Source organism: Panthera uncia, chromosome E1, assembly GCF_023721935.1.
Source record: "Panthera uncia isolate 11264 chromosome E1, Puncia_PCG_1.0, whole genome shotgun sequence".
Taxonomy (NCBI): domain Eukaryota; kingdom Metazoa; phylum Chordata; class Mammalia; order Carnivora; family Felidae; genus Panthera; species Panthera uncia.
In genome coordinates this window covers 5,999,061-6,012,151 of record NC_064814.1, presented here as the reverse complement: position 1 = coordinate 6,012,151, position 13,091 = coordinate 5,999,061, and the positions used below count along the sequence as shown (strand labels likewise).

General features: G+C 45.7%; 2 protein-coding genes and 3 non-coding genes across 5 annotated transcripts in view; 3 read left to right on the top strand and 2 right to left on the bottom strand.

The window, feature by feature from the left end:
• The window catches only part of NUP85 (nucleoporin 85), a 196,281-nt gene that overhangs the window by 13,100 nt on the left and 170,090 nt on the right, over nt 1–13,091 (top strand). The window lies entirely within an intron of this gene.
• On the bottom strand, nt 294–366 carry TRNAR-UCG (transfer RNA arginine (anticodon UCG)). The gene has a single exon. It is a non-coding gene; the product is annotated as a tRNA-Arg (tRNA).
• On the top strand, nt 597–669 carry TRNAR-UCG (transfer RNA arginine (anticodon UCG)). Its single transcript has one exon. It is a non-coding gene; the product is annotated as a tRNA-Arg (tRNA).
• TRNAR-CCU (transfer RNA arginine (anticodon CCU)) lies at nt 902–974 on the top strand. Its single transcript has one exon. It is a non-coding gene; the product is annotated as a tRNA-Arg (tRNA).
• Nucleotides 7,682–13,084, bottom strand: ATP5PD (ATP synthase peripheral stalk subunit d). The gene is made up of 6 exons (XM_049635782.1): nt 12,982–13,084; nt 10,475–10,605; nt 10,103–10,199; nt 8,823–8,894; nt 8,028–8,090; nt 7,682–7,881 (listed from the first exon to the last, which is right to left on the bottom strand). The coding sequence occupies exons 2-6, from the start codon at nt 10,594–10,596 to the stop codon at nt 7,750–7,752; spliced, it is 486 nt and encodes a 161-aa protein (XP_049491739.1). The 5' UTR covers nt 10,597–10,605; nt 12,982–13,084; the 3' UTR covers nt 7,682–7,749.

The window sequence follows — 13,091 nt, the reverse complement described above, 5'->3', positions numbered from 1 at the left end:
GCCCCCCCGCGGCGCAACCCGGGGGGGACCCGAGTAGTCACCAGCCCCCAGCAAAAAAGCTAGAGTCCGAGGCGAGGCGACGGGGCCGTGCTCCGCGGGGACTACCAGGCTCTGGCGGCGCGCAGTTCCACGGAGAGGACCGGGCTTCCCGGAAGGCGCGTGCCGAGCTGCCTCAGGGACCCGCGAGGGGATGAAGAGGAAGACCGAACGAACCCACAAACGAGGCCGAGAGAGGCTGCTATGGCCCGCGCCACCGAAGGACATGAGCCCTGCCCTTCGGTCCAAAAAGAGGCCGACCACGAAGGGACTCGAACCCTCAATCTTCTGATCCGAAGTCAGACGCCTTATCCGTTAGGCCACGCGGCCGCGACGCCCGGGGCGCCACAGTGCGCGGGCCAGGTGCAGCCCCTTCGGAGGTGGAGGCCCCTGGACGTGGGCAGGAGAGGACCGCGTGCTCCCGACCCCCAAGTGTGGCACAGGTGTGCCGGGGTCGGAGTCGGGTGCGGTCCCTCCCTGCAATTAGCGACAGTGATAGACAGTGATAGTGCAGCTGTAGGTTACTAAATAGGTATCCGGCACGGCCGAGTACGTGAGGGGACCGCGTGGCCTAATGGATAAGGCGTCTGACTTCGGATCAGAAGATTGAGGGTTCGAGTCCCTTCGTGGTCGAAACGTTTTAATCCACCCGTACCGCAACCAAATCCCAGGGCCTACCCTCGTTTTAGACACAGTCGGGCCTCGGTACCCGGTCCTGACCGCAGCCCTCCCTCTCCTAGGCTGAGCGTGAAGGTTCCCTTTCCGATACGAGTTTTGTACCGAAGAGCTTCCGGCCCTGACGTCATTACGCAGCCACACGGCGTCACAGTTCAAGAGGCATGTGATCGGGCGCCGCTTACGTGAAGCCCCAGTGGCCTAATGGATAAGGCACTGGCCTCCTAAGCCAGGGATTGTGGGTTCGAGTCCCATCTGGGGTGGCATGGTTTACCTGCGCAAGTGCGTTTTCCTGTCATCATGCGTCCGATGAAAACAAGTATCACGTGGGCACCATTTTCTCTTTGTGATAGCACCTTTTTTTTTTTTTTTTTTTTGGAGTGTGTGGATGCCTTGGTTGCACGTAATGTGCCTTTTGTTTTGATCAAATCCAACTGCACTTTGAAAGATAAATCCATGTGAGAGCGAACACAGCCCACTTCCTTGTTGCCGCGGTTGGTATCCATGTACACCTCGTGAAAGTGCTGCGCAGGCTACAGATCCACGTGCGTGTGAGTCCGTCACAGGAAAGTTACAAGCAGCGCAAAAGGCAGCCCCCTACCCCTCAAACCTCCCGCCGGAGCCGGGGGGTGGGGGCTTGCAGGGTGGGGGTGCTGCCCATTCCCGCGCCCTCGACGCTGTTGAAACGGCACACCTGCCCACTGCCCGGGCTGGGACGAGAAGGGGTGCGCGGAAGCACAGGCGTGCACGCGCAGTGCACAAGGCGACGACAGTGCAGGCTCTGCTATCAGCCCAGGCCCTCGGGAAAAAGGTGGCACTGGAGTGCTTGAAAAGGGGCTGGCGGAGAGAGGTACGTTTATGATCTCCGCACTTTCCTATGTATATGATCCTTTAGTAAAATGCTTAATTTAAAAAAAAACCTATTATTGGCCAGATTTTGTCTTTTGTCTTTTTTTTTTTTTTTTTTTTTTTTTACTTTGGAGCACACAGGGCAGTGGTTGGTCTTTCCAGGTTGACTCTCACATTACGTGCGCTTGGAGGATACCATGTCTACCCGTGGGGGGCGGCTGTAGTGTTCATTAGCTTTTCCTCTTTACCCCAAAAAGTTTAAAAACCACTGTTCCTTGTACTTTTTCAAAAAGAAACAACAAACAAATTTCCAGAAGTACAGAATCTTCCTCTCCTTTCTCCAGGATCATCCAGAATTCTTCATGCCCTCTCTACTCCAAACCAGTCACCAAGTTTTCAGGATGCTTTTTTTTTTTGAGATTTAAGTAATCTGTACACCCAACGTGGGGCTCGAACTCACAACCCCGAGATCAAGAGTTGCACCCTCTACAGACTGAGCCAGCCAAGCACTCCGTGGATGTTACTTTTAAGCTATCTCTGGCTCCCAGGCCCTTCCACGTGACTGCAACATCATGGCCCTAGACTGTACCGCTGGAGCCACTGCTTTTTCGCTGGGTTTCAGGCTTCACTTCTAAAACCATCCTCAGGACCCTGACTCCATGGAGCTTACATGCCAGTGAGAGAGAAGGCAGTAAACAAGTAAACTGATGAATAGGATGGTTTCAAAATAAAAGGGGTGATGGGGAACACTTGGTTGAGTACTCAGAGAAGGCCTCCGGGTGGAGAACAGCAAGGGCATCATTGGCAATCCTGTCATCTTCAGGGGACTTCTTTAATGTCTTGGCTGATACACTGTCCACCTCACAGGGTTGTTGTGGGGAGTAAATGAGATGATATTCATGTAAAGTGAGTAGAACGATGCCTGGAGCACAATATGTGCTCTATAAGTCTTGATTGTCACCATTTACTAACAGACTACTTTGCCCCATTATTGGAGGTTTATATGTGATATTCTCTCAGCTAGATGTGAATCCCTGAAAGCTCAAATTTCATCTTACTTTTATTTTCCTTTATTCATTATGAATTCATATGAAGATTCTTCTGAATGCCAAGCACAGTGCTAAGCCCTGGGGAATATAGATATGACTAAGGTATAATGCTAGCACTCAGCAAAGAATCTTCTAGAATCCTCTAGATCTTTCTAATCCTCTAGGATTGAACATTTCTATGAATGTTTGTATTATTTTTATCTTCCAACACTCTGTAATCACTTGGTTTTTCATTGGAATTCATGAAAATGAGGAGTTTGTTTCCAAGTGCCTGCATTTTTGTCTTGTTTTGTTATTATAACTTATACTTTGGCTATTGTTGATTTTATGTAACATTTGCTCTGGGATCAGTTTCTTTTTTTTTTTAATTTGAAGCTTTCTTTCTTGTCTAACATCAGTTTCCAGTTATTTTGTTTTTATGACATAGAATTTAGTATATAAGCTATTAAGTGAGCCTTTTTATTAGTCTGCTATAGTCTTTGTTTTGCAAATGCCAAAAATAGGTGTTAAAATCCTTACAAACGTTATACCAATGTTATGCATCCAGCAATTTTTAAAACTCTTCTTGCTTTATATATTTTGATGCTTCATATTTTTTTTCAGCACATCAAGGTTCCAATCATTTTTCATGTCTACTGTTCCCTTTAATAATTACATTTGACACATTTCATGTTTTTGTCTTGAATTCTACCTTGCTAGATGGTAATATAAGTCTACATTCTTGCCCACCCTTTAAAACTGTGTATTATGAAAATTTTCAAACATACACAAAACCAGAGAATAGTGCATGAACCACCCTAGAGTTATCAGTCATTAGGATTTTTTCACATTTGCTCCATTAATCCCTTTATCCCTTTTTCCCCCTAAAGTGTTGGGGTTTTGTTGTTGTTGTTAAAAATCTCTACACCCAACAGGGGGCTTGAACTTACAACCCTGAAATGAAGAGTTGGGTGCTCTACCAACCTAAGCCAGCCAGGAACCCCTTTTCTCTTTTATTTATTTTGAGAGAGAGCGCGAGCACACACATGATCGGGGGAGGGGTAGAGAGGGAGAGAGAGAATCCCAAGCAGGCTTCCCACTACCAGCACCAGAGCCCGACTTGGGGCTCAAACCCATGAACCCTGAGATCATGATCCAAGCCGGAACTGAGCCAGATGCTTAACCAACTGAGCCACCCAGGAGCCCCTTAAGTATTTTAAAGTAATCCCAGACATCGTAACATTTCACCACAGTAGACATTCACATATTTCAATATTCATCTCTTGATTGGTGCAAATCAGGATCCAAATAAGGTTATACACCACGTTTGGATGTTGGGTAAGCTGTCCTTACCTTACCCCACTGACTTGTTGAAAAGCAAAGGTCAAATGTCTCATATTTTAGGTTTATCTTTACTTCTTCATGGTGTCATTTAACTTGTTCTTCTATCCTAGATATTTCCTCTTGGTGCACCTGGGTGGTTCAGTCGGTTGAGCATCTGACTCTTGATTTTGGCTTAGGTCACAATCTCACAGTTCAGTTGGTTCGGTTCGTGGGATCAAGCCTCCCGTTGGGCTCTGTACTGACGGTGCAGAGCCTGCTTGGGATTGTGCCAGATATTTCTTCTCAATTGGAAGTTAGTTTCAATGCCTCCATTAAATTCAGGTTCAACGTTTAGGGGGAAAAAGAACTTTCAAATAGTGCTATGTATTTAATATAGATCAGAAGGTATAGAAGATAGCCTTGGCATCAAGAGGTGACAGCCTGATCATGGTCAAGTTCCTCAACTTTTCATGTAATGGTTTCATCCACTGATGAGCTTTGCCGGAATTAACTATTTCATTACGGATTACAGAATAGTCACTTTTCTAATATTCTTTTCCATTTATTAGCTGAAATACATTGTAAAGAACTTCTCTCATTGTCTATTAATTTATCCCAAATACAATTGTTTAAAAAGGTAGGATAAATGCTTAATTTTTTCCCCTTCAGTGCCGGTTTTTGTTTTTGTTTTAATGTTAATTTTTGAGAGAGAGAGTGCGCGAGCACGGGAGGGGCAGAGAGAGAGAGGGGGACAGAGGATCCGAAGCAGGCTCTGTGCTGACAGCAGCCAGCCTGATGCGGGGCTTGAACTCACAAACTGTGAGATCATGACCTGAGCCAAAGTCAGATGCTTGACTGAGCCACCCAGGGACCCCCAGGATACCAGTTTTTAAATAATGACTTGGAACCTTGATACATCTTTTTTTTTTTTTTTTTTTTAAGGATGGACAGCTTGTGGTTGGATTTTGGGTTGACCCAGTGTGAAAATTTGCCTCCTAATAGGGGTGTTTACTGACTCATAATTATCCTAAGTGTGTTTGATTCTGTATTTATGCTTTTTATTTTTCTTAATGTAAAATATTTTAGAGAGTGTGAGCATGCACATGAATGCAGGAGGTGCAGAGAGAGAGAGAGAGAGAGAGAGAGAGAGAGAATCTGAAGCAGGCTCCTTGCTCTCAGCACAGAGCCAGGTGCAGGGCACGATCTCCTGGTTCATGAGATCACAGTTCATGACCTGAACCGAAATCAAGAGTTGGGACGCTTAACAGACTGAGCCACCCTGCTGCAACTGTTTTTGCTGATTTCTATCTTTAACTCTTGCTCTTTTTCCTATTGATTTGAAAGATATAATCCTATTTTACTAGTGATTTTTTTTTTTTAAGATTTTAAGTTATCTCTACACCCAGTGTGGGGCTTGAACTCACAACCCAAGATCAAGAGTTGCACAGTCCACAAACTGAGCCAGCCAGGTGCCCCCCTAGTGACTAATTTTTCTGTAAAATCAATGTCCACTCAATGCAAAAACTGCAAACCACCCAGGAGGGTATGCAATTTAGAAGTGCCCCAATACTATGCAAGTGCCTTGGAAGGAGAGCATGTTCTCAGTGGTTCACTTGTGTCTCCTCCAGTAAGTCTTACAAAGGGTCTCCCTCCAATGCTAGGGACTCCTGTTACAAAACTTCCTGAGTGGGCATCGAGATTCCTTGAAGGGGAGTTCTAACCGCAGTCCAAAAGCAAACTGAACGGCTTTTTCTCAGATCCCCCATGTTTTCACTCGTCTGAATTCTTCGATATTCAATGGGATGACTCAGCGCCAGTTGAGTGACGGATTCACAGCGGAAAGCGTGTGGTGCTAATTTCTGTTTGGTGCATGAAAGGCCTCTGGCACAGCTACATCACAGACTGTCACAACTAGAGCAGCTCTTAAGTGGAACACACCTTGCCCCTTAACAACCTTCTACCTTCAGCATAGTGCCTGCCCCTACGATCAGGGGTGATGGTGCCTAGGCTCTCCTGTTTATGTCCTTTAGGACCACGTCACCTTCTAAGCACTACCAGCCATTGCTGCCATTTCTCCAGTACAGCCCATCTGCAATCTTTGGTAGCAATGTCACAAAACTGTTGGTCTGTGCAGGCTACCCTTCCTCTTTCAGGTTTTTCCTACAGGGCTTAAGCCTCATCCAGTCAGATGCCTCTGCTCAGAACAGCTGCTTACCTAGAAACTTCACATTTAATTCTCATTATAATCCTGATGTTTGTGAATGAGAAGAGGCAAGTCTTAAGATAGTGAATAAGTAGTCTAAAACCAGCAATTAAAACAGTCAAAAGAGTAAAGTGGTAGGCATATGAGGTCCTCTGACTTCAAGGGTAATAGAAAGCTTTCTACCACCTCACGTTACTTTATTTTCTTTTTTTTCTTAATTTTTTAAAATGTTTAATTTTGAGAGAGAGAGAGAGAAGCACACTGCAAGCGGGGGAGGGGCAGAGAAAGACAGAATCAGGAGGAGGCTTCAGGCTCTGAGCTATCAGCACAAAACCCAACATAGGGCTTGAACCCACGAACTGTGAGATCATGACCTGAACTGAAGTGGGATGCCTAACCAGCCAAGGCAGCCAGGTGCCCCTTTCTTTCTTTTTTAAAGTAATCTCTACACCCAACGTGGGGCTCAAAGTCAGGACCCTGAGATCAAGAGTCACATGCTCTGATGGCTAAGCTAGCCAGACACCTGCACCTCACCTTACTTTAAAAAAAAAAAAATAAATAAATAATGTTTATTTATGTTTGAGACAGAGAGACAGGGCATGAACGGGGGAGGGGCAGAGAGAGAGGGAGACACAGAACCGAAGCAGGCTCCAGGCTCTGAGCTGTCAGCACAGAGCCCGATGCGGGGCTCGAACTCACAGACCGTGAGATCATGAGCCACCCAGGTGCCCCTGCACCTCACCTTAAACCACCTGGGGCACCTGGGTGGCTCAGTCAGTTAAGCGTCTGACTTCAGCTCAGGTCATGGTCTTGTGGTTCACGAGTTTGAGCCCCGCATTGGGCTGTGCTGACAGCTCAGAGCCTGGAGCCTGCTTCAGATTCTATGTCTCCCTCTCTTTCTGTTCCTCCCCTGCTCACACTCTGTCTCTCTCTCCTTCAAAAATAAAAAAATAAAATAAATTTAAACCACATGTATTTCTTGGCACTGCTCAGAAGTCCTGCTAACTAGGATCAATAGTAGGAATTTTTTTAATGAAATGATGGAATTAAAATAATTTTCTATGTTCAAGCACAAAGCTGTACTACGTTTTAACTTTGCAACAAAATTTCCTTTTATCCCACATTTATGGTGAAGAGCTGAAACAGAGGAGATCCCTGCTTGCTACTCACCCTGTTATATCTGCAATGTGGACCATCTGTCCTTGTGACTGACTTAGGGACAAGTAGAAGGGAGCACTGCTTAGGAACCAGTGGTTTGAAATCAAAGAGGAAGTTCAAGGGATCAGTAGATGTTTCTTCCTTATTGCATTCCAGTGAAATACACTGTCATCAGCCCTACTGTTATTTGTTTTTTGTGGGGTTTTTTGTTTTTCTTTTTTTTCCTATTGTTATTTGTTAAGATTTCAGCAGCTCTGGGGGCTAACTGGCTCCTACATATCCTAACCATGAGATAACTGGACCAGCACAAACTTGTAGGCTCACCTTTCCATTTTAATAAAAACACCACTTCCAGTGAGGGCACCTCAGAGTTATAATTATCTCCGTTGCAAAGGAACAGACACACAGCACCGTATCATTATTTTTAATGTCCAGAATTTATAATACAAGGGCCAGAGCTTTCTCCCCAACTCAAGTTTATAAATTTTCAATTGGCTTGTGAGGCCAGTAGGGATACTTCTTTTTGTCTAATTTGGTTTCTGGGAAGACTTCATTCAGGTCCTCAATGGTCATCTGATCAAATGGAATTATATTCTTCATCTTCTCCAGCTGGAAAGAGGGCAATTGGGTGAAGGTAAAGAGGGCCACAGAGATACAGAAACGAATCCAAGGTAGGTTACTGCCACTGGGTGAAAGGAGTGTGGCCGTGAGAGAGAGAGAAGACCTATTACAGACAACAGCCAAGGGTCACTTACCTCTTTTTCATATTCCACAATCCTGGCCTTTGAGAGAGACAAAAACTCAGCACAACTTTTCACCTTAAAGAGAAGGGAGACATTCTGTTTTGAAACCAAGTTGTACTGTCCTGACTCTGAGGCTCCCAAGACAGAAAAGTCCCAGAGCCCACCCCTCTTGCTTTCCCATTCTCTGCAGACTCCTGCACGTGCCGACTCCTGAGGGGAGCATGCTTTGGGAAGCAAACTACAGCTTTTCCTAAATGCACAAAGAAGCCCATACAGGAGAGCCAGTTTATAATAGCAGGACCAGGGTTGTCAACAATTTGCTCATCTAGACAACCTACAAAATGCCAGTATTTCACAGGGGCTGCTTACTATACAGTCAGGACAAGCCGTCTGATCACTAGCCAGACTTCTCTTTGGTGGAGCCACCGGTGTTCCCACATTTGGCTTTCATACTTTCAAGCAAATAGGTATTTGACTACTACCTTGGATAATTTCTCTACCTGATTCTAACTCCGTAATTGTTTTTAACAGCTTAGTTGAGGTATGACTGACATACAATAAAATGCACATACTTAAAGAATGCCACTTGGTAACTTGTGACCTATGTATCCACCTACAAAACCAGCAACACAATCGAGACAAGGAACAAATTTATCAGCCCCCTCCCTCCCATTCCCAGGCAACTACTGAAGCACTATTGCCATAGATTACTTGCATTTTCTAGAGCTCACTCTACTTCACCTAACTTCTAAGAAATACGGAGCCATCAGGAATTAGGAGAATCTTAAAATCAGAGTCTCTACTTACATCTTCTCTTTCTTCAGCATCCACCTGGACAGTATATTTATCCTCTGGCACAGGAACCTTCAGGGCATTAAACTACAAACACAGGGACAGTTGTTATTAATATACCCGGGAGTCCAAGAAAGGGCTCAAAACCACCGATCCTTATAGATAAAAACATTCTCCATTCCAAGAGGAAACCAGTATGCATCTAGAGTGTTGTAGTAGAAAGATTAGCCTGAAAACAGGAGCTCAAGGTTCTCAGTCCTGTCGCTAACTGGACAATTCTTTATTACAACGAGCTTCAGTTTCATCATCTGAAAAGGATGGTTGGATTTGAGGACCTCACAAATGGCCTCCTAGAACCTTGTAGTCTGAAGAAACTCTGATTTCTCTTTCTGGACTGACTGGCAGAAGAATGTTTGCATAATGGAGATGGAGATGGTCTCCTGAGAAGACTGCTGAGTCCTATAGCCCCAGCACGGAGCACTGCACCTGGCACAGGGTAGGCCTTTGGAAAGCATCTGTCAAATGGGTAAACAACTAAATTCCAGATACTGAGGTTTAACATGTAAACATCAGAAATGGAGATACGTAGGTGAGAAATTAAGCCACAAGACACAGTAAAAAGGAGCAGGAAAAGGAAAAAAAAGCGTAGAAAAGGTGTTAGGGAGACAGGTGAGGGGCTAAAAAATAATTCCGGAAGAGTTGGGATGGAAACATTTAACTTCACAGCCCTCTGGCTCCCTGATTAAGGCTGTATGGGCCATTTCTTTGGATAAGAAATCTGCCAAATAAATAGACCCTGAATTCTCCACGTTTACCATATAAAACTACCACCTCATGGGGCGCCTGGGTGGCGCAGTCGGTTAAGCGTCCGACTTCAGCCAGGTCACGATCTCGCGGTCCGTGAGTTTGAGCCCCGCGTCGGGCTCTGGGTTGATGGCTCGGAGCCTGGAGCCTGTTTCCGATTCTGTGTCTCCCTCTCTCTCTGCCCCTCCCCCGTTCATGCTCTGTCTCTCTCTGTCCCAAAAATAAATAAAAAACGTTGAAAAAAAAATTAAAAAAATAAATAAATAAAACTACCACCTCAAGACCTTTGGCCACACCCATTTTTCCTGAGGTTCCTTTTGGACCTGTTTTATTTTTTACCCCAACATTAAAATTATATTTCCTTAATATGGGACCTGTTAACAACACCCTTCTTTCCACACTGTCATCCTGCACAGGTAATTACCTGCTGTTCTGCTCCATACCCACAAGCCACATTACAAGACCAGTGCTTTAGCTGCCTGAAGTCTCACCTTCTTCTCAAAGTCATCTACCAAGCCAGCCTTCGCCACATTGGCCCTGTAGTAAGCCCAGTCGATAGCAGGTGGATTCTCGGGGAGAGTGGCCAACCTGCTCACGTGGAAGAAAAAAAGTTAAGATTCTTCTATGAGCAACAGAAAATCCACACAGTACTTTCCCTGTTCCTTATTCCTATGGCCTAGAGCTATTATCACACTTTTCTCTAGGAGAGAGATTCCAGGAATGCCAAAAACTACTTTCATTTGCAAAATGTATGTATTTCTTTACACCAGAAGAGCATCAGAAATTCATATTTAATTCCAAAGCACTGTTTTGCTTCCACATTTGGAGCAAGTTAAGAGGGTCCCTCTCAGAATGGTACTGACCTGGAGGTGAGGGTCTCATTCCAGGATTTCAGGGAGTTAGCAATGGCCTTCTGGTTTCGGGGTATGATCTCCCCAAAAGCTACCCAGTCAATGGCTTTTAGAGCAAGTTTTCGCCCAGCCATCTTGAGATCCTGGAAAATAAAACAGGTCAGATCAAAACAGGACTCTTAGAGCAAATCCTCTAAAGGGCACCTTAGAAATATGCAAATCTGTAAGAAATAGAGAAGCATCCTCTGAGCACTTGGTGAGTATGTTTATCAACTGAAGGAATCAGGATTACTAAACAAGGAACAAGTTTAGCTTTTCAAATTCAAGGCATGCAACCTGCCATATAACCACATTATTTCCCCTGAAACTGTCCCCCTCTATTCCCCAATTCCTACTCCTCCTTAAAAGCCCAGTTCTTTAGTGTTTGCTCTTATCTTCGGAAATATTGCTAAAGTAACACTCATGCATTACATAAAAGTTAATCATTTAAATACATTTCCACTCAGAATGAATGTGTTTTATTCACTGATTCTCCAGTGCACAGAACCTGATACATACCCAAGTTTCAACAAAGCTTAAATACAGCAGACCCTATGCCGGAAAAAATGGGGATAATACCGGCCCTGCTTATCTCAGAAAGCTGTTAAAGTACCAAGTGAGGGGTGCCTGAGTGGCTCAGTCGGTTAAGTGTCCTACTTCAGCTCAGATCACGATCTCACAGCTCATGGGTTTGAGCCCTGCTTCTGGCTCTGTGCTGACAGCTCAGAACCTGGAGCCTGCTTCTGATTCTGTCTCTCTCGTTCTCTCTCTGCCCCTCCCCAACTTGCACTCTGTCTTCTCTTAAAAATAAATAAACATTGGGGCGCCTGGGTGGCTCAGTCGGTTGAGCGGCCGACTTCAGCTCAGGTCATGATCTTGCAGTCCGTGAGTTCGAGCCCCGCATCGGGCTCTGTGCTGACAGCTCAGAGCCTGGAGCCTGTTTCAGGTTCTGTGTCTCCCTCTCTCTGACCCTCCCCCGTTCATGCTCTGTCTCTCTCTGTCTCAAAAATAAACGTTAAAAAAAATAATAAAATAAATAAATAAATAAATAAACAAACATTAAAAAAAATTAAGAGGCGCCTGGGTGGCTCAGTCAATTGAGGTTCCAACTCTCGGTCAGGTCATGATCTCACCGTTTGTGGAGTTTGAGCCCCGTGTTGGGTTCTCTGCTGACAGCTCAGAGCCTGGATGGAGCCTGCTTTGGATTCTGTGTCTCATTCTCTCTCTGCCCCTCCCCCACTTGTGCTCTGTCTCTCTGTGTCTCTCAAAAATAAATGGAAAAAAAATTTTTTTTAAGTTAAAAAAAAAAGTACCAAGTGAAATTGTGCACACCAATTTGCCCTACAGTCTCCTACAAGCTTAAGGGGCTCTCTACCCCCTCCCTACCGGATTGGCAATACCTGCACTTTCTAATTCAGGTCTGATTATCCTCTGCAGCACTAGCACATGCCCTGTGGATTCTAGCAATAACCTTAACACGGGTATTCCATATGTGTGAACGTGAGAGAAGGTAGAAAGTAGTTACAGCCATTTTTTTTTCCTTAACTAAGAAAATGGAAAAATAGTCAAACTAAATTTAAGATCAGTGGGGCGCCTGGGTGGCTCAGTCGGTTGAGCGTCCGACTTCAGCTCAGGTCACAATCTCGCGGTCCGTGAGTTCGAGCCCCGTGTTGGGCTCTGGGCTGATGGTTCAGAGCCTGGAGCCTGCTTCCGATTCTGTGTCTCCCTCTCTCTCTGCCCCTCCCCCGTTCATGCTCTGTCTCTCCCTGTCCCAAAAATAAATAAACGTAAAAAAAAAAAAAAAAATTTAAAAGATCAGTGCCAGACATTAGGAGAAAGACAATGTCAAAAGTCTTTACAAACTACGGGGTGGATCACAAGGAAGGTGGAAGAAATCCTCCTCGGGATCTTAAAAAGAAACTGTTCCAACATCTGCCTCTTGGTTTCTCTTTCCCTCTCAGGATAAGTGGAGGTGATGGGCAGGTGACTCTTAAAAGACGCCAGAGAAATAAGCGCCTTGACAGAGACTTTTCCAAGCACCAGTGCAGGTAGGCTTCATAAATGATGGGATTTTTGTCTTGCTCTGAACGCTCCACACGCTCGAATGCCAGGACCCTCAAGAGGAAGAGACTGAGTGTCCCTCAACAAGTTAACACGATCTCGGGGTAACATTTCCCCAGCCCCCAGACCGAACTGCCGAAGTCGGCCTTGGTGGGGACGGACGGAACCAGATCAGGTGTGGGGAAGCACCTCGGTTAGAGGTGGCAGGTCGACCCCAGCGACCTCGCGCGAGGGGGAGGGGAGCGGAAGGGAGCGCGGCGCAGAGCGGCGGCTGCAGTTACACCCGGACACTTTGGCAGCAGAACAACGGCAGAGCAGGCATCCTCGGCAGGGGTGCGACAAGGGTCGGCGCAAGGTCTGAAGGAGGCAAGGCACAGCAGCCCGCCAGAGTCGGGCCCAACGCCCCAAACCCCACTCACCTTCAACTACCGCGGTGGCCCACAGTCCACGGCAGCAAGGAACGGAAATGGGTCACCGGAAAGTTTCCCAGAGCCAATCCCAACGCCAAAGGGGAGGGCCTTGCTTCGCA

Bases quoted from the DNA above. Each gene is read 5' to 3' on its own strand.
- ATP5PD (XM_049635782.1), bottom strand. From the start codon at position 10,596: ATGGCTGGGCGAAAACTTGCTCTAAAAGCCATTGACTGGGTAGCTTTT. The intron at 8,091-8,822 runs GTAAGTAGAGAC...CTTCTCTTTAAG, and splicing joins ATGCTGAAGAAAGAGAAGAT to GTGAAAAGTTGTGCTGAGTT. The intron at 7,882-8,027 runs GTAAGTGACCCT...CCCTCTTTCCAG, and splicing joins TTGTGGAATATGAAAAAGAG to CTGGAGAAGATGAAGAATAT.